Source organism: Plectropomus leopardus, chromosome 18, assembly GCF_026936395.1.
Source record: "Plectropomus leopardus strain MGB_pleo_1.0 chromosome 18, ASM2693639v1, whole genome shotgun sequence".
NCBI classification, from domain to species: Eukaryota; Metazoa; Chordata; class Actinopteri; order Perciformes; family Serranidae; genus Plectropomus; species Plectropomus leopardus.
Genome location: NC_142193.1, coordinates 26,781,610 through 26,801,308, shown reverse-complemented (window position 1 = coordinate 26,801,308; position 19,699 = coordinate 26,781,610). Strand labels below are relative to the sequence as shown.

General features: G+C 37.5%; 1 protein-coding gene across 2 annotated transcripts; it reads right to left on the bottom strand.

The window, feature by feature from the left end:
• Positions 1 to 399: 399 nt before the first annotated feature.
• csf2rb (colony stimulating factor 2 receptor subunit beta) lies at positions 400 to 10,323 on the bottom strand. Of its 2 annotated transcripts, none has more exons than XM_042505823.2 (14): positions 10,045 to 10,323; positions 9,053 to 9,176; positions 7,321 to 7,502; positions 7,075 to 7,229; positions 5,956 to 6,100; positions 5,527 to 5,659; positions 5,277 to 5,431; positions 4,394 to 4,527; positions 4,106 to 4,280; positions 3,661 to 3,757; positions 3,244 to 3,310; positions 3,060 to 3,139; positions 2,812 to 2,917; positions 400 to 2,428 (listed from the first exon to the last, which is right to left on the bottom strand). In XM_042505823.2, exons 1-14 carry the CDS (start codon positions 10,148 to 10,150, stop codon positions 2,033 to 2,035), a joined length of 2,055 nt encoding a protein of 684 aa, XP_042361757.2. In that variant the 5' UTR covers positions 10,151 to 10,323; the 3' UTR covers positions 400 to 2,032. The 2 variants fall into 2 exon arrangements, with proteins under 2 accessions (XP_042361757.2, XP_042361756.2); XM_042505822.2 differs by having other exon boundaries at positions 2,755 to 2,917; positions 10,045 to 10,321.
• Between the last annotated feature and the right edge of the window lie 9,376 nt (positions 10,324 to 19,699).

The following is a 19,699-nucleotide window of genomic DNA, read 5'->3' as shown; positions in this document are numbered from 1 at the left end:
AACCACCATTGTGAACCACTCAGCCTCTCCTTGTCCCACTATGTCTCTCTGTTTATCATGGGACTTCTGCTGCACCTGGGGCACACATACACGCACAGGGATACCTTTTAGCGTCACGTTGCTAACATTACCCGACTTTATAAAACAGTTTAATAACCTAGTTGAGTAATTTTGTTTTTGGTTTGAGCTGCACCGTAATGCAAACGCACAATGCAAACAACTACTGTGTTGGCTACCTCATTTGTAATGCGAATATTCTTCCTGTCATCACCGTGTTTACAATCAGCATGGCCTGTTTCATCTTTGTGGACGTTGCTGTTGCCTTATAAATCTTACTGATTGACTCTTACTTATCACAGAGAAAACTTTGGACTAGCATGAAAAAACAACAACAACAAATAACAAACAAAAAAATCCTAATTTGTTTTATGATATGCCAATATTGGCTCTGAAAGTGCATAATTTCATCAAAAAAAACATTTATCACAATTTACACTCACATACACATACACATGCAAAAAAAACCCAACAAAAACTGCAGTGAAATCAGACATTTCATGTTGCAACAGTCACAAAATCAGCCCATGAATCCCTGGAGGGACTGAAATTTAGACACAATAATAAAAGTTTAAATTCATATGACAATAGAAACTTACATTACTTGTCTTATTTGTGCTCAAATACTGACATCAAAATAAGCTCATAAGTGACATATCTGAGGAATGTGACAAGTTCCATGCATTAAAATTAGCCTCAACATATTTACAGTTGCTTAGCATTTCATCTAAAATTTCTCTGTAGTCATTTAACAGAGCCTGACAAGATAAGACTATCAACATATCAACGTGCAGATAACACACTGTGCATACGGCCTACAGGTTAATCCAGCAACACATAGGCTACAACATTGACAACAAGGTCCAAACTCACACACCTTTGTGCAAACATGCATACATGACCACAGCGAACATGGCAGTCAGCAAACGTACAGGTTTTTCTCATGAAACGCTGATTACGCAACTCTGCGGCTTACCTCATCTATGAGTGACAGGAAATTTAAGATATAAAAAGGTTTCAACACAGTTCTTAGGAGTTTGTGGGCATGATATGGCAAATAAACAATGTACAACAGTAAATTATTTATTTTCTGGAGAATCTCTGTGGCCATGAATTGAAACAATGAACTTCACAATGTTAGTCTGTTAGACACGGCTGTTGTATGGCATTATATCACATTGCATGGTGCTCCTGTTATATCATTCCGACCTATAATGTGTGAGGAAGTTTCCCAAAAAGAGATCAAAAAGACAGAACTATTTTGTTTTTCCACCCCTTAGTGACTGGCTTTGGACTAGCAGACTCAGCTCACTGCTGCCCTCCATTGGTCACTGATTTCTTTCAAAAACATAGGAGGAAGGCAATGAGCAACTTTAGAAGAAAAGATTTACAAATTAGTGCAAAATCAGTAAAAAAAAAAAACAAACAAAAAACAAAAATAAAATTACCTGAAAATGTACAAAACAACAACATAAAAAAACAAAATAATAAAATTGCTTGTAAAAAAAATATAATAATTCTTTAAAATAATTTAAAATATAGTATGCTATGCTAATTAAGAATAGTTCTCTTGACATGTTTCCCTAGCTTTTTTAAATTATTATTATTTTTTACAAATAACTTCTTAACTCTACAAATTTCTTGCAGTTTGCAGGACATATCTTGTTGCTTTTTGCCTTTTTTTCATGTTTCTGAATGGCATTAAACCAATATGCACAGGGTAAAAAGGTAAAAATACTTGTAAAAGATGTGGGAATGCAGCACAAGAAAACTGATATCTATTCAGGTTTCAAAGCGTTAAACCATGCAAAATGGTTCACCTCTAATGTGTAAAATAATACACGTTTTTCACATTGAAGCATATGTAGCTTAAAATAAAGTGCAAAGCTTATATGAAAACAAGAAATCACAGATGAATTAATTGTTATTTCTGCATGGAGAGCCTTACACGTCCTTCTCTCTTGCATACTGAATATCACTCTGCTGCTCTCATGAAAGCCGTAGGGAGCTGGCAGTATCCTGAGGCCTGTACGCTGCCTCCCTGAGGCCAGGGAGTGAAGGGTCCTGAGGTGTGGTCTGGAGGTTGGGGGCTGCTGGGGGGCTCACTGAGGCTCATCTGGATTTCTGTCTTCTCTGGACACTTCTGCTCCACCGCAGCGCTGTCCTGCCTGTGTGTGTTTGTGTTGGTGTCACTGTGAGACACAAGATCCTGTGTGGACCTGGAGACACTGCGGTTGGGCAGACACACACAACCTTCACCATAAAGGTTTAAAGTCACCGGGGAAAAACATGCAGAGTCATCTGACGGGGGTTCTTCTTCCTCTGTCTCTTCAAACTCGATATCTGCTGACTTGCAGCTCGGCTCTGATGACTGTCAGACAGAAACAGTGCTGATCAGAGGGACACTTAAAGGGGACATATCATGCTTGTCCTTATTTTCTGTCAGGTACCAGTATATATAATATTACAGTGTTGGATATTCATATAAAAGCCAAGTTTCAAATAATGAGGTTAACGTGTAAAATTAAACCCTGTGAGCAAAAACCTAAGCAAAAGTCCAGCTTTTCGTCATCACATTCATAACTTAGTGCAAGACAGTGCAGGTATTGAAGAGTAAAATTTAGTTTTAGAACATTTACTTGAGACTTCTTCAGCACCTAAATATGTGAAAAATGACACTGTCTGTTAGGAACTGACCCGACAGAGGATGTACGGCCCGCTGAAGCTTACGGAGGATGTTTCAGAGACGTTCACCTTCTCAGCAGGGGAAGGCAGGTTATCACACTGCCAGCAGCCTTCGTCCTGCTCCAGACGTTGTTTGTCTGTGTCCTTTGTCAGCCACAGTGAAGCGTCTGAGGAGCTGCAGCGAGAGAGAGAAGAGATTCATCAGTATTTTATCCTTTCATGCTAGTTATTGCAGCTATAGTCCACACATGTGCTTTGTTTTCTTCTTTGGTAGAAGAATATGTTGATATTATAATGTTGCATGTGAAGTATATTACCATGTCGATACACTGTCCAAATGCTGCACTTTGCAGACGGACGTGCTCTCACACTGCATGAACTTCCTGCTGCTGGCAGACTGGAAAATACATCATAATTCAAATGAAGTGCACAAAAATATGCAAAATGAATTCTTGATTCACCGGAAATAAGACGTCAAACTGTGCAATTATCCAGCCTTACCTTGATCTCTGACAGGATTTTACTTTTGCCTGGAGAAGGAACTGAGTCCACCCACAGAACCGCCCTCCTAATGGTTCAAATATAGCATGTGAAAAGAGAAAAGTAATCAGATTGATGCCTGAACTTTATTTTTCAATGTTTTTAGTGAGGCTGTCCAAAATGTTTCGAAGCTTCTATGATTACCATGATAACTGACGTCCAAATCACAATTTTTTTCCCTTGATTCTTTCAATTTAACTGTCACTCCTCTTATCCTCTGAGCGTGAATGTAACATGCAGATATCTGTTGTTGTCAGATACTTGATGGGTCCCAAGATCACACTTTATTTAGCAGGACTTTCTAGACTTTTTTGGCAATCACAAGTTCGAAGAAAAGGGGAGAAGCACAAGTATAATAGCATGAGACAAACAGATTACCTTCGACAAGCTGGAATGGTGCAGTAGAGTGTGAGGAAGACTGCAGCTACTAACATACAGATGGCGAAGTAAATCAGAGTTGTTAGGGACCAGGCAGCTGTCAGGGAACACAAAACAGAATTAACCACGATATTATTATGGTCATTCATGATATGTATTATGACGAGTTTTTTTTAGCCCATTTTGTTTATTTCTGAATGAACTGGACACTCCAGGACTAAAATAAACTAAACTAAACTAAACTAAACTAAACTAAACTAAACTAAACTAAACTAAACTAAAATAAAATTAAATTAAATTAAATTAAATTAAATTAAATTAAATTAAATAAATTAAATTAAATTAAATTAAATAATAGGTGAAATCTGTTTGTATGTCTGATGATGCACATGTTGAATATAAAGGCACTGCCTGTTTTTGTGTGCCTGCTGCTGCTGTAAAGTACCCTCTAGTGAGGTCCAGTCCACAGGATCGGTCCATTCAGAAGGGATTCCCCCATAGTCTTTTAGGAAGACCAGCGACCTGACTTTGACCTGGTAGTCCTGGGACGGGGCCAGAGAAGCTCCAAGGATGCTCAGGTACATTGACCCCTCTGAAGTGTTTTGCATGATAAAAGATTCCTAAAAAACGGAAGAGATATAGGATCTATTAAATGTTTTTCTTCATGAAGGGATTGCAATACAGGTGTACAGGTGTACTATAAAAAAAAGACACTTAAATAAGAGTTTCTCACCGGATCTTGTGTCCTGTAATAGCAGACCTGATAATACAGACTGAGTTTTGCAGCTGTGCTGGGTTCAGTCCACTCCACGATCCAGTTGCTGTCTTTCCGCCTCACATTTACCTGCTGCGGTGGGTTGGGACGAACTGCGAAAGACAGTTTACAGCATACATCATGATGGAAAAAAATTATTTTTTTTTGTTTGTTTTAAAAAAGTTTTCATATATTCCAACTGCTGCAATGACATAATTTCCACAATAACATCTTATCTTTTAGGGAAAGAGTCAAACTAGTAACTCTGTGGTTCAAAAGTTTAGAGAAGAAATTGTTCAGAATCATAATAATGTACATTTCAAATAATTAAAATAGTTAAATACTGCTAAAAGTAACAAGCAGCAAGTCGTGCTTAAACGGTAAGTCACCGAACCATAGACACAGGCATGAGAGCTGGCAAATTCTGTCAAAAATTCATACATACGGCTTTTTGGATCTAGAATCTAATAGAGTTTTAAAACCTAAAATAAATAAAAATGTTTGCAAATATTATTTTTAATAGAATCTTTGACAATTTTTTTTTCTCAATATTTTGATGAATGTATTACGTGTAAGTTGTTTAATTACATTATAAGAAAATAGCGTCCACTCTTATGTTATTGGTTGGTTAAAGACAGTCAGGGGTGCAGAGCAGCCCTTCAAACACTAGGTGGAGACACTGAATCACATCACAGCACTGTCTGTCTGCTCAACTCCCTGCAGTTTCATCACCCCATTGTGTGTTTTTAATTTGGCAGGACACATTATCTCTCCACACACACACACACACACACACACACGCACACACACACACTCTCAATCTCTCCTGCAATGTTGTGCCCTCTGTCTCGTGTCCACTCACTGTGCTGGTCGGCTTTAAAACTCTTGGCATTGCGTGCTGGTAGAAAGTGGATGAGCAGATGTGCAGGGTCTGCGACAGTCAGGGAGCAGCTGTACCTCAGCACCGCCCTGCTGAGGTCAGAGCTGACTGTCGGGTTCACACAGCATCTCTCAGACCTGAAGGCACGGATTAAAAGGAGAGCAGAGGAATGAATGGAATAAAAACTGGATGCATTTTTTTCAGCCTCAGCCAGGTGGTACTGTCGACTTACGGCGCAGTCTGGTTGTGTCGACACGCCAGCTGGTAGGTAATGAAGTGAGCCACCTCTCTGCTGACCTCCCAGCTACACAGCACCTCCTTCTCTCCATCCAGCACACAATGCAAACTGGGAAACTGCCCAGTGTCTAGAGCCAGAGAGACAAAAAGAGAGCTAATAACAACAGCTGCAAAGCTGCAGACTTTTCCCATGAAAATGGACAGAAGGAAAAAAAGAGAAATGTGAGGACTGGAGATAAGGGGCAGGGTCTGTCTCAGAAGAAAAGACCCTTCTGGAGCAGAATGATCCAGCACATTAAATATCCGAGCCAAATGGTTTTAGTCTGAAATGTCACTGTTGAAGTTCATTTGTACACAAACAGAAAATGATTCACAGCGGTTGTTACTGGATTGCAGTTGGTTTTAAATGCTGTCTTCGACTCACCTTCTTCGCTGTGCCAGGTCACCACAGGACTCCAGTCGCTCCACTGACCCACGCTGACCCGAGCCCTCACCTTCGCTTCATACGTGCGACCAGGAAGCAACAATGGCTTCTCTAGTGTTACACTGGTGTTTGTGACGTCTTCTGACTATAGAGAAAATGAAAAGACGTGTGTTTGAGTTCCTGCTTACAAAATATTGAATTGAAGGTCAGAAATATTTGGAAGAGTGCTGTTTTTGTTTGTGTGCTGTGATTTGAAGAATTTAAGGTTTAAGTGTTCAGGGTTTAGTGGCATCAAGAGGTGAGGCTGCAGACCGCAACTAACTGAAACTTCTCCTGTGTGTCAAGTGTGGTGGAGAAATCATCATTAAACATGTCTCTACAGTGTCCTTGAGGTAGGGACATTATGTAATGTGACCATGGTGTAGTTTGTCTATAGCCTCGTGTTTGTTTTTTACTTCTGGTGATTGTATTTATGCCTCAAAATTCCTGAAAGTGCAAAATACTGCTGCTTTTGAAGTGCTTTTGGAGTAAGATGCCGGCGCCAAAAGCCACCTTTTATATCCGCATGATGAGTCCCTGGACTCCACCTGCTCAGACAGCATGATACACTGCTGGATGGTGTCAGGTTGAAACACTGCTACTAATGCAACTGGTGCAATTCAAGGATTACGAGTATCCCTTTGGGCAGGAGGGGTGATGGATCGGTATGCATTTGTTGACTTCCCATGTGAATGTGATGTTTTCTTCTACATTTTACCATGTGCCTCTTTCGGCTCATCCTAACCATCTCTGCCAGCATGTGTGTTTGTTGACATCCTTGCGTTGATCCCCATGTGCTTTTGTTGCCTAAACATTACCAAATGCAGTGTAATCCCACCACGTCTTTGTGTTGACATCAATGTCAACGTCAATGACAGATGCAAAAGGATACCTAGAAGGTAATATGTAGACGCAGAAGTCCACTGCAAGACAGCAACACTTGAGAGAGAACGTGTTGCAAAGTGATGTTTGTGCAGATTTGCACACATCTTATTATGCAAGAATCCAAAATTAAAGGCAAAAATCCCTTGGGCTTTCAGTGCAAAGAAGTCCATGCTATATAGTATGTCTGATGCTAACCGTCCAGTTGTCCTGTTCATTTGTCCTGTAGCTGAGCTGATAGGTGATGTTTCTGTTCAGAGGGGAGGAGGAGGGGTAAGGGCTGGACCAACTGAGCCGTCTGCCTCCATCACCTCCACCATGTATGGACAGATTCACTGGTGGGCGTGCCCTCACTGTACAACACAAAAACACGCAGAGTTCACGTTTTAATCTTTCTTTTATTATCATCACAGTGAGACAGTTATGATTGACAGATAAACTCACAGTGCTGAGACAGATCCAGAGGCGCGTGTGGGACAGATGAGCAGACATTCAGCGTCTTGTTTTCGAGGAAGAACACAGTGTGTTTGATGCCGATGGAAAATATACGCGTATTATATCTACACTGTACAGTTCTGTGCCCACTTGCGTCTTGTACTTCAGCACCATAAGGCACACACTGCTCCCTGCAAGGATGTGGACACAAAAGTGTGAGACAGAAAACTTTGGTGCCAAAACAACATTTTCCCCAAAGTTGTCCCATTATGTGCTATTTCTCCACATCTAGCCATCCCACAAACATCCTGTAAGTTTCCAATTTAGCCTCTAGAGGAGAATATTTGCATCATATGTTTGTGCAAACCACAGATATGTTACATTAGTTTCATATCAACATTTCTAAAGTGACGCGCCACAGAGCTGAATTTCCCACCAGAAGGAGGCGATTAGGGGAGTCCGACGTGAGATGCGAGCAGCAGAACACTGTTCACGACAAATGTGACTATTTTTCTAACGAGAAATTGGATTTTTCCAGCCAAGATTGGTGTCAAAATTGGGTATTTTTTATTTCACATGCTGACAACATAAAATTCACCAAGTCCAGATCTTAAGGACATGTATAAAACTGCCTATAAGTTAAAATAAAAATGGAAATTGAGTGTTAGTTTCAATTAATATAATGAAATGTACAATGCCAACATTTATTCTTGTGACTGTGTCATGACTTGGGTGTTGGTTTTATGTTGTAATTCCTGTTTTATTTCGAAGTTTATATCCTCATATGTCAAGTTTGCCTTTCCACTTTCCCCATCGTGCGCTTTTTCCTCCTTTTTTGATGGTCCTGATTAGTTTCACCTGTACCTGAATAGCTTCTTGTGTTTTAGTCTTCGTGCCCTCCTCCTCCTCACCTGTGGTCTATTAGTTGATCACAAGCTGTGTATTTAGGTCCCTGTCTTCCCCTCAGTCTTTGTTGGTTTGTCTGTCGTGCTCCCCGGCCCTGCTTTCGCTCGCTGTTTTGCTCCTCGTGGTACATGTTTGTTCCTGCCTTTGGTCTGTAATTACTTTTTAGTTAATTCTTAGTTTAGTCTCTTTCTTTTGGATTACCCATGTTTTTTGTCTGCTGTTTATTGATTTATTTGGATGCTTACATTGTGGACTTTATCATCTATTATTAAAGCTTGCCTGTCTCAGGGGTCAAAATGAACTATGTTTAACAGTATAGAAAACCCCCTACATGATCTTTTTTCAAATCGAAATTCGATGATTTTTCCTAGAAAGACCTCAACATCAGAAAAAGTGAAACATTGCCTTTGTTCTTCTGCTTTCTTAGGCTGCATAAGTGATATATCTTGCTAAAAGGTGTTTACACCTACCTTTAGCAATAATGATATTAGACCTCTACTTTAATAAAGAAAGCAATTCTGAAAGCTGTGTTTTAATAAAAACGGTGGTTTCTACTTATTAAATGCAGTCTCTGCAGGAAAACCTAGATATACTCAAAGTCTGTGATAAATAACAGGTTGTTTCTTCATGCAAAATAGATTTGGGGTTTAAAATTCAATCAAGCTGCTTTATTTTAGGAGTTACTAAAGGCGGGTCATTTTTGACCTTTAATGGTGTATTCAGAAAGTTAAGACAACACAGGGGTTAAACCATTTCGCCCGCCTGTGTCTGCATTTGGGTCCACACCTTTCACCAATCCCGACAGGCTGAGTTGTCTCCCTGATTTTGTCCTTACCTTTGTTTGCTGTTTGTTGTCTCGAACCAGAGCTGCAGTGATGTGTTTCTGCACTCGCTCCACCTGCAGAGGACATGGGACTCGTAGTCGTTGTGGCACTTTAAGGATTTCAGCAACGGAGACACTGACAGAGGGAGGAAGAAGTGTTGTTGCTAACTGGTCAGTTACTGTCCTAAATCAGTACTGTTTTGCACTTAATACATACCCTAACCTGAGGTGGAAAAAATATTGAGATTTTTTACATATGACAATGTGCAAATACTAAACAAGTTAAAGTCCTGCATTCAAAATCTTAGTAAAAACAAACAAACAAAAAAAAACAACATATAACGTAAAAACACTAAACAAGTCCTGTGTTGAAAATCTTACTAAAAGAAAAGTTAAAAGTCAAATATAATTATATATATATATTATTAGAACACTGGGGATTTTTCGATGCTGTTAACTACTTGAATTTTGGTCAGTTTAATCTCAAATCTAATAAGGTTATATTTGTCCTAAAAACCTTTGTGCACTGACCTCATACCTGTTCTCAATTCACAATCAACTTGTTTCAAAAACATTTTAGAAAGAGCGTCTGGATAATAATACGTGAATAAGTCATGTCATGACCACAGGACTTTTTTTTTTTATAATTAGGACCCACTTAAGCTTATTTTTCACAGAACAATAGATAACATTTTAGTGGCGGATCACACGTTTTTGTATGGGAAACTATTATTAACTAAATATGCAAATTAACTACCAGATTATTTTAGTGGAGTAAAAAATGCAATATTTCCCTTGAAATGTGGTTGTGTTGATGTAAAAAGTAGCAGAAAATAATAACAATAATAATTACCTTCAATTATAATATATCACAATACAAAAAGCATCTTAAAGCATTCAGTTTTAGCTTCGTAATGATCCAATTCATTATATAAAATATTGAAAGTGAGGATTTTTTAAGGATTTAATTCCAAAACAATCCCGTTAATATTGTGGAGACTTACGGTTCTGTGAGCTCCTGCTCTCATGGACGCGACAACAGTCTGGTTCACAGGAAAGAACCAGAAGAGGGAGCGCTGGCCAAAGCACAACCCAGACGAGAGGCATCATTCCTGGAGGCAGACGGGGCCAGGAGCCCCCTTGTCCCTATAGAAATGAATTTCCGTTTATTAACATCATCCAGACGATTGTGGATGAGCTGAACAGCCGGGCATAAACAGATAAAGTGAGTGAGCGAGAGAAAATGTTCATTTACTAGAAACAGTGAAGAAATGAGTCATGACCACAGGACCAGCACTCACTTCCTCTTTGAGTGACTGCTTGTTGTGGGATGTCACCACACATCCGCCTGCCTCTTATCTGCCTCTCTCACATGTCGCAGGCTCTGACAGAAAAAACATACACAGGCTGTCACTGGAGACCAAACACATCAATAAATAAAGAAAATACTGGTGACACAGATGAGCACTTTTACCACCATGCTTATATATTTACAGTCTGGCACAAATCACTCTCTGGAGAAAATACTTAAAACTTCTAAAAAACATGTCTTTTTTTTATTTTTTGGGGGGAGAGGTGATCCTCAATTAACTGGAGTGAGTTACAAAAAGCTGTGAATTGAGTGTTGATACATGACACAGCACATTAAAATTAATCTCAGTTTTTGGCCAAATTTCATGCACTATTTTGGGATTAAATCTTTTTTCTGAGACTAATATTTTAATTTTAATTTTTTATATCAAATTATTCACTTCTCGATGATAACCTCCAATTTGTGCTAATTCATGCAAAATCTCATTTTTCGTGTTTCAGGTGATGATTTTAACCCAAACATTATTTTTAAATCATCCCCAACCAAGTGGGTTTGGTGCCTGAACCCACCAGTTATTGTTTTAGTTTGTATATTGTTCATATTTTATTATTTATTTGATTATTTGCTCCCACTTATTAAACACAACAGTAATTCCTGATGTTAAATCATCCTGCACCTTAAAATACACACCCACACACACACACACACACACAAAATAAGATCCTTTACCTGCTACTGTTGAACTTATAATAAGTATAATAATAATATAGTAAATGAATATTTAATGAATATGAATAATATTATGAATAATAAAAGTTCATCTGTTCTGAATGGTATTTGATGGTAACTACAGACTGAGTATGAAATTAAAGTATTTTAACAGAAATGTGATAAATATTTGTAGGCTAAGTGCAGTTTTAATTAATTTAATTTTAAATTCTATAGCTTCCTAATAACAATAATTATCTCACAATTCCAATAATTTGTTCTCATGTTTCCCTGGTACAGAAACATGTTGCTGCCATGTCAGAAAAACAAAAAAATCAGTCAGGTAAAATAAAAATGTATAGTTATAACATGATGTTTTCACGATACAACAAGACACTTTTTACGTTTTAACAAGAATCCTTTCCTGTTATTACCTGATACTGATCAGTGTCAGTATGCTTCTGTACCGTGTGCACGCGTGGAAAAAAACATCACACTGAAAATGTATAATTTTTTGTAGCGCGACTTGTGCCTAACCTTAGTGTGTGTGTAGAGCCTGTTTTAAAAGTCAGACTATGTTCAAATAAAACAGTAAATATGCATCTAAAGAAAGGAGAAATGATGTGAACAGACAACACAATTTAAGAAAAAAGAGAAATAAATGATGTGAGGTGATCATTTCAGTTCAGCAGAGTAACAATAAACAAGAGGGGGGATTTTAAGGGTCACTCAAGCATAAAAGACTTAACGCCTTTCTTTTGAGCTGCTGTTTACAGTGGCAAGTTTTGGGGGGAAAGCCCCTTTAGGGGAAAGTGACTGACTTTGAAACCAAATAATACAGTGCAGTCTGTCACACAACAAAGCAAAATGGCAGGTCTGATGGCTGAAATCAAAGGCAAACTGAAATGAACCCCAATACAAACAGATATGTGGAAAACTTGCATGTAGGAAAATCTGAAAAGAATCTGAAAGGATGTGAAGAAATCCTGTTTTCATAAACTGATGCATTGACTTCTTCACTTCTATGTCACTCTATTGCGAAATTCTTGCCTGAAAATTCACTGGAATTTAAGACATATCTGAGTCACAGGATGTCAACATGTAGACTTTTATTTCGTCAACTTGCACATGTAATCACCAGCTGTAATTAACCCTTTGAAACTTGAGCAAACTGGTTTCTTTCAAAAACATGGGGAGAAGGCATAGAGCAACTTAACAGCACACAGCCCAAAATACAGCAAAAAAATAGAGAAAAGTTACAAGAAAATTACCAAAAAAAAAAGCAAAAAAAGACAAGTAAAAACCCAAAACAAGAAAATGAGGCGTAAAAAGAAAGGAAATTAAAAAAATGAATACATCTAGCATTTTATTAATTTTAAACATAAAAATGATTAGAAATTGTTTTATGGACATCTGCCCCTATTTTTTAATAATCCCCCTTCCTTTTTAAAAATTACATTTTAGGTTATTTTCGGGTCATTTTCTTCACTTTTTACTGATTTCTTGCAAGTTGTGTGACATTTCTTGCCAAGTTGGTCATTACCTTTTTTCCAAATGTTTCTGAAAGAAATCAAACTAATTTGCTTGGGATTCAAAGGGTTAAGTCCTTCAACTTCCTCCTTTCAGATGAATGGTATCTCTTAATGGGAAATTAATGCTGAAAATACACACAAAGTCTTTTTTAGAGTGATATTTTGCAGCGTTCAGACATTTTTTGAAGTATGAAATGGAATTCATGTGAACGATATGACATCCTCATAGCAAGACTGTAATTTCATATCCTTTTGTCTGTCTGTCTGTTACATTGCTCCCTTCTTGTCAGCCAACTCTTCATAAACACTGTCGAGAACTCTGTGGGAGTTTCCCGCTTGACAAATTCAGTTTCCCCTTTCTGTCCACTCTGACACTTCATGTGTTCACTTCCATGCATGGTCTGCTCGTTTGCTTCGCTGCCGTCATCAGTTGCCAAAGTTCAAGTGCTAACTCAAATTATTCTGGAAATACTGCTTATGCAAATAAAAACAGATGCACTAATATATATTGGAGTCATCTAGAGGCCTGCAAAGTGCAGAAATATGTTTAATACTAACCTGTTTGGGCACCAGAGGCAGAAAAACATCATTTTCAAAGCTTTTAATACAGTTCTGATCATTTGCCAAATCAGGAAACCTGCAAAGTTTTAACAGTTTTGCTTTCTTACATTACTTTTCCCATTGCAGTAAATGCAATAAATGAAACCAATTTGGCTCTCTGGAGTCACAAAGGATACATATTCTGGTTTCACGATATGATCGGCTCAAGATTTGCCTCAACGCAAGTATCAGTGGTTAATAAACCGCACACTTTGAGATAAGGGCACCTTTCCTCTCTGTAGCTCTGCCACATGCAGCTGAAACCTCTTGATTAGATATCAGGATATTTGATAACATTTTGAAAAAAATGCTCATTTATTGTTTTTGTGTACAGATACTTTCCTTTAAACTGTTTCACTAAAACTACTAATTCAAATACTTTCCATTTTCCTATGGGCCTGACCTTGCTGTCACTCAAACGTGGGTGTAATGTATGCATCTTCAAAGGGCGATCATTCGGTGCGCGGGCGTGTTGTGCACCCACTTCTTTTGAGGAGGAACAGTTTCAGTAGTAGTAAAATGTACAATTTTTCCTTCAGAATTCACTTACAATGAAAACATGAGTGATTTGATTAGATGGACAAGTTAAAAATAAAATGTCTTTTGATGATCTGCATGGTGGAGAGAATACTAAATGATGAATATTTTTGGTGATGTAAAGTAATCACATATACTCTATAGTACAATTCTGAGTAAATTTTACTTTACTTAAATATATATGCATTCCACTTTTTTTGACATTTATTGTTTTACAGACATTGATTTTTACAAACAGAACGCGATTATCTTCTAAAATATAATTTATTACTTCATGTAAAGCAACAGAAACAGGATATAAAGTCATTATAATTTGCTCCCCTTAAAGTAAGTGCAAAATTAAATTGGTGCTTACATGTGAAAGCAGCAATAACATACAACACTCAGAAACACACTATTCTGCATACAGAGAAACTTTTGATATTTTAACCTTTCTGATAGTAAGCATACCTATTACTACTTCCTATGTCTAAGATGCCCATGCATTGCACCGCAGACATACCCATAAGCAGCCAGGGACGGCTGTCCCTTCAGTAATAATACATCCTGGCCTGAGAGGCGATAGTGAGTCACTGTAGCCTCTATTGTGCTGCAAGAGACAAAGAAACAAGTTGAGACAGCTGGAGTCAATGGATACAGAGACATACAGTGTAGAAGATACAGTCTTTGTGAAGTTGTTAGTGTGTAAGAAACACAGCGATGGCTGAAACTCCAGGAAAACGACTGTTACCTTCATCATAAGCAGCTCCAAGACGTCTTCTTCTTCTTCCACGTAGGAAGAAGCAAAGCTAGAGAAAATATTGACGTGGCCTTCCAGCACTGGAGACAGCGCTTGGAAAGTAAAAACATGCAATTTGATGCTGATGTTTCTTTTAGACTGGTAAGTAACATCCAACAACAACATACGAAAACATATCTTTACTGTAACTAATGACAACACAGACTGTTGGCTCACAGTCCCTGTGTTGCTGTAAATTACAAAAAACACCTTTAAATGTCAACTATAACTGCTGAGAAAACCTGAGAAACCTGAGAAAAAATTTATTTAAATGTTGGGAAATGCTATTTTTAAATGAGTGTTAAAGGTCTTTGTTGTTTTCTGCTATGATACTGAATCATTCTGGTTGGACGCTTTCTAGTCTACTAAAATCATACTGAGTCAGAGGTTTAACCACCAACCCATGCTTCACACTCATTTTGAATACACACACATTTAGTCTTACCGCCAGTGTCCTCAGACTGAAAAAAAATGAATAACACCTGTTTGAGTATGTTCAGTGCTCATTAAGGTTGATTTTTAAAGTCAATATATGTCACAAAATATATATTTAAACACAAGTGACTGCATCTAATAATATCAATAAAATGACATTTCACATATAAAAACAGGCTTTTACTCAGTATGCATCAGCACTTGCAGCCCCTTTCACTTTCCCGTTAATATTAATTCCTCAAAACAGACTAGAAACTGATCTCTGACTCTGACTCACACATGCCTTTCAGATCTCCTTCCTCTCTACAGAGTGAACTCTCTGAGGCTCCTGTCTTGTTCCCACACTGCCCTGCCACATGGACTCTACACAGCAACATGCCATGCATTCATGCTACAGTTACACTTGTCATTTCAATGTGGCGTTTAAGTCTTGATGCTGTCTGACAGATGCGGCAGTTCACTTGTCTCTGATCGTGAGCCACATCGCAGTCTTGATGCCTTTGAGTCAAAAACTGCAGACTCAACGTGACAAAGATGGAAAATGTAAAGGACATATTAAGGCCATGTTGGGAACGCCACAAACATGCATGCACAGCATCAGATGTTTATGGATCTGAGAAATAAAATAATAACTATTGGTTTAACCCTTTGAAACCAAGACCCGCATCAGTTTTCTTATGCTGCTTTAAGATGCCTTTCACGTGCATTAATACCTTTGAAACCTGAGCGAGTTGGTGTGATTTCTATAAAAATGTGACTAAAAAGGCATGGAGCAAATTGGCAAGAGGTGTCCCACAGTTTTCAAGAAAATAGGAAAGAGTGACAAGAAAATGACCAGAAAATTTGTTTTAAAAAAGAGAGAGGGAAATTATTAGATGTTTTTGATGATAAAGAGGAAATAGTGGAGGAAAAAAAACTATATTAATGTAATTATAAAGATCGTTTTCTAAATATTTTTCCCAGTTTTAAAAAAAATGTTATAATAAGGCTATTATTGATTATTTTATCTATAAACTGTGTTTGTTTTTGTTCGATTTTGTCCATTTCTTTTGTATTATTATTATTATTATTATTATTGTTATTATTATTATTATTATTGTTATTATTATTCTAGCTCCATAAGCTCATGTTGTTGTTGTTGTGGGGTTTTTTTTGGCTAAATATATGGTAATTATTTTGTAACTCTGGTAAATTACTTTTGAGAAATCAAGCAAATTTGCAAATTTGAAAGGGTGAAAGTTTAAAAAACACCTTAGTAAATTTATTTATAATTTATTATAGCTTCTGATCGAAAAAAACAGTTCATGTCAAGTCAACTCCATTATTCGCACAACTTGTTTTTCAGAGCTGACCCTTTCTCTTTCTTTTTGTTTTGCTCTCTGACTTCCTGCTAACGAACATCTTTAACACCTCAGCTTGAGAAAAGTTGATGATGAGTGAAGATAAAGCCAATTCCTCATTTCAACTGCTGCCAGTTTGCTGCGACTCACAGCTTTACACTTAACACTTTGATTTTAAATCTAATGGTCGTTGCTCTCCAAGTTGAAATTGCATTCTGTAAGAAACAGTCATAAACAAAACATTTACAGAATCAAAATAACCTTAAAACGTATTATGAGATACCGTGTGCACAAACGGCTCAACAACAATGAAATGCCTTTCATGCGTTGCCCAAATATGCAAGTTGCCATTGTTTTTCATTGCAGTACAACAGATATTTGACCTTGGGCATGTGCTACACAGAGCTGTTAGTATTACCACTTCACAGTGCTGGGAGATCAGAATAGCTTCTTTCTCTAGAGACCTTTAAGAAAAAAACCTTCCTCTGGTTCTCAGAAACGATGAGGAACTTGCAGATCAGGTTGCTGATCTTCACATATCAGCCACTTGAGGTTTGTGTGTGTCAAGACACGACACGGTCAAAACGAGACACGGTCAGACGATGGGGCGTGTGAACTTAGTAGTTTTCTTTTGAAGAAATGTGACAAAAGGTCCCGTTTTAAGTCTAAATATATGATCTATGTGTCACCCCAAACTGATGTGTGGGTGAAAATGTGGTACAAGGGTGACTTTAAGATACTGGGCACAAAGGTCTCTCTTCAACTTCAAATGCACGCCATGGCTTGATTATGAGACAACAGATATGCAAAAGGCCTCACCGACTACACAGAAGCAAGACACGCACACATTGTAGCTATTATTATTGGATCTTTTTCTGGTTTTGTGTCTCCTTATAGTTGTTTGTCAATCTTTTGTTGTGATTTTGTGTTTGTTTTGGTGGATTTATGTATCTTTTTAGTCATTTTGTGTCTCTTTAGCTAAATTTTGTCTCTCTTTGGGATCGTTTTTTGGCTCTTTGTATTGTTTTGTGAATCTTTGTTGTCATTTTGTGTAACCTCGTGTTCATTCTGTGGATTTTAAATTAAATGTGTGCCTTTTTGGTTGTTTTTTGTCCCTTTGTAGTTGTTTTATGTCTCTTTGAAGAATTGTCTGTCCCTTTGTGGAGGCTTATGTCTCTTTAAGGCAAATGTGTGTCTCTTTGATTTAATTTAGCATCTTTTTTGGTTGTTTTATGTCTCTTTGATGTCATTCAGTGAGTCTTTGTGGTATTTTGTGTCTTTTTTGGCTGTTGCGTGCATCTCTGTAGTAACTGTGTTTTCTATTTGTCTGTTTTGTTTCTCTTTGTGATTGTTTTGTGTCTCTTTGAGACAATTTTGAGTCTCTTTGTGTTAATTGTGTGCCTTTTGGTTGTTTTAGGTCTCTTTGACGTCATTGTATGTATCTCTGTGGTAATTTTGTGTCTTTTTTAGGTTGGTAGTATTCCTTTGATGTCTCTTTAAGGACATTTTCTGTCTCTTGGAGGTTTTTTTTCTTCGTTTTATATCTCTTTGTAGTATTTTTGTGTCTCTGTGTTTTTGTGTCTCCTTGTATTCCTCTGGTGTTGAATATTTCAGCTAGCTCAGAAAAGCCATTTCAACCTCAAATGTGCCACCTAGTGATCACAAATTACAACTGCTAATCAGTATCACATCTGTGCTGTAAGTGGAACACAACGCCGTGCTTGTAGTAGTTTATCTCAATTTTTATTTAAAAGATTTTATCTTGAACAAACCTCTCATTCCCACAGACTGAATTGGATAAATTCACAGGACAGAAAAAAAAAAAAAAAATGTCCAGCAGTGCTGAGTGCCAGGGGTTTGGGTTATCTAATTATGCAACTACCTCTAGGGGGTTCAAATCCGTTTCTGTTTGAATGACTTTATCTCTCGGTAAATAACATCACTTCCAGAGACCATCATCTCCAAATGAAATGTCAACAGCCGCAGTGTGTTTCCACAATGCATCAGACACACACATCACAAGCTGGACACATAAAACACAGTCCAAGTCTGTACGAGGACACATTCTGGCACATTCATTCATACATTTTCAACTCCAGAAACACATTATTAATGCTTGATAAAAGGCAAAATAACAGCTCTGTAAAACCCACTGGCAGCAGCAAGACAGTGTATGTCAATATTACAAGAAAAACACACTATTTAAGGGGCAGTTAACCCCCCCAAATTTAAAACTATTTATTAATCTAGATTGTTTTGGTGTGAGTTGCTGAGTGTCGGGGATATCTGTCTTCTCTGTCTTCATTAAAATAGAGCTAGATGGCACTCAGCTTGTGTTGCTCAAAGTGCCAAATAAATTTAAAAAATAAAGTAAAAATAATTACATTTGAAAAACTTGAGAGAGGTTTCGTGTAGGAACTATTTTATTCAACAAAATTACACATTATATTCTTGAATATTGCCATTATATTAATGAGAAAGCAGACATCTTAATGACTTGTGCAAAAATCTAGATTGAGAAATAGCACTACAGGTTAGCAGAAAAATATATATTTTAGTTATTCAGATGAACTGTTCCTTTATTGGCATTGTGGCTCATAATACTGGTGAGATTGGCATTGTCTGTGTTGTTGTTGTTGTTGTTATTGTTGAAGATTTCTAACTAAAGGGCCAGTAATGGGACATCAATAAAGAAACTCACATTCACAGTTTAACTTTATCAGTTTAAGGGGCAGTAATAGTGTTAAGATTAAAGTGCTAACTTAATTCCTCCAGTTCAGCCTTGTTGACAATTATGCAGAAAAAAATAAATAAGATTATTGTTCATTTTCTAGTCTGTGAGAGTTATTTTCATTTTTTCACATGTGACGGTAGTTTTTCACAGCTTTGTACTAAGGGTACATCCAGCGCTCTCTGCTGAGTTCGTGCACTGCTTTTAAATTTCAGTGAATCATTTTCGGAGGACGTGGTGCTCCTCTGCTGCTGTCCCACTTTGTGATTCCTACAGATAAGAAAGTTGTGCTGCTATAAATCCTGCCTTGCAGCTCAAACAGTGTATGTAAGCATAAATTTATGGTCTGAATTACAGATTTTTTTTTTTTAAACAGAGACATGTTCATCCTTGTGGCATTTTGCACACCGATGCAACAGTGAAAGCAATGTGCATGCAAAGTATTTTGATAGATTTACGCAGTCATGGATCAGGTCTGCAAAAAAGCAGTTTTAGGGTGGAAATTCACTTTCACCTTGGAGAGAGGAATCTCATTTATGAAGACACACAACTCTCACAGCAGAAACAAGCGATGGAATAGAAAGCAGACAGTTTGATTTCCACAGACAAGACAAGTCATACTGTGTCCTGCATTAGAAATCATTTTTAGGAGGATTTTTTGACAGGATAAATAACAAAAAAATGAA

Excerpts from the sequence above, each read along its gene's own strand:
- csf2rb (XM_042505822.2), bottom strand. The coding sequence starts at position 10,150 with ATGATGCCTCTCGTCTGGGTTGTGCTTTGGCCAGCGCTCCCTCTTCTG. Across the intron at positions 6,101-7,074 it reads ATGAACAGGACAACTGGACG|TCAGAAGACGTCACAAACAC; the intron begins GTTAGCATCAGA and ends TTTTCTCTATAG. Across the intron at positions 4,281-4,393 it reads ATTACAGGACACAAGATCCG|GAATCTTTTATCATGCAAAA; the intron begins GTGAGAAACTCT and ends TCCGTTTTTTAG.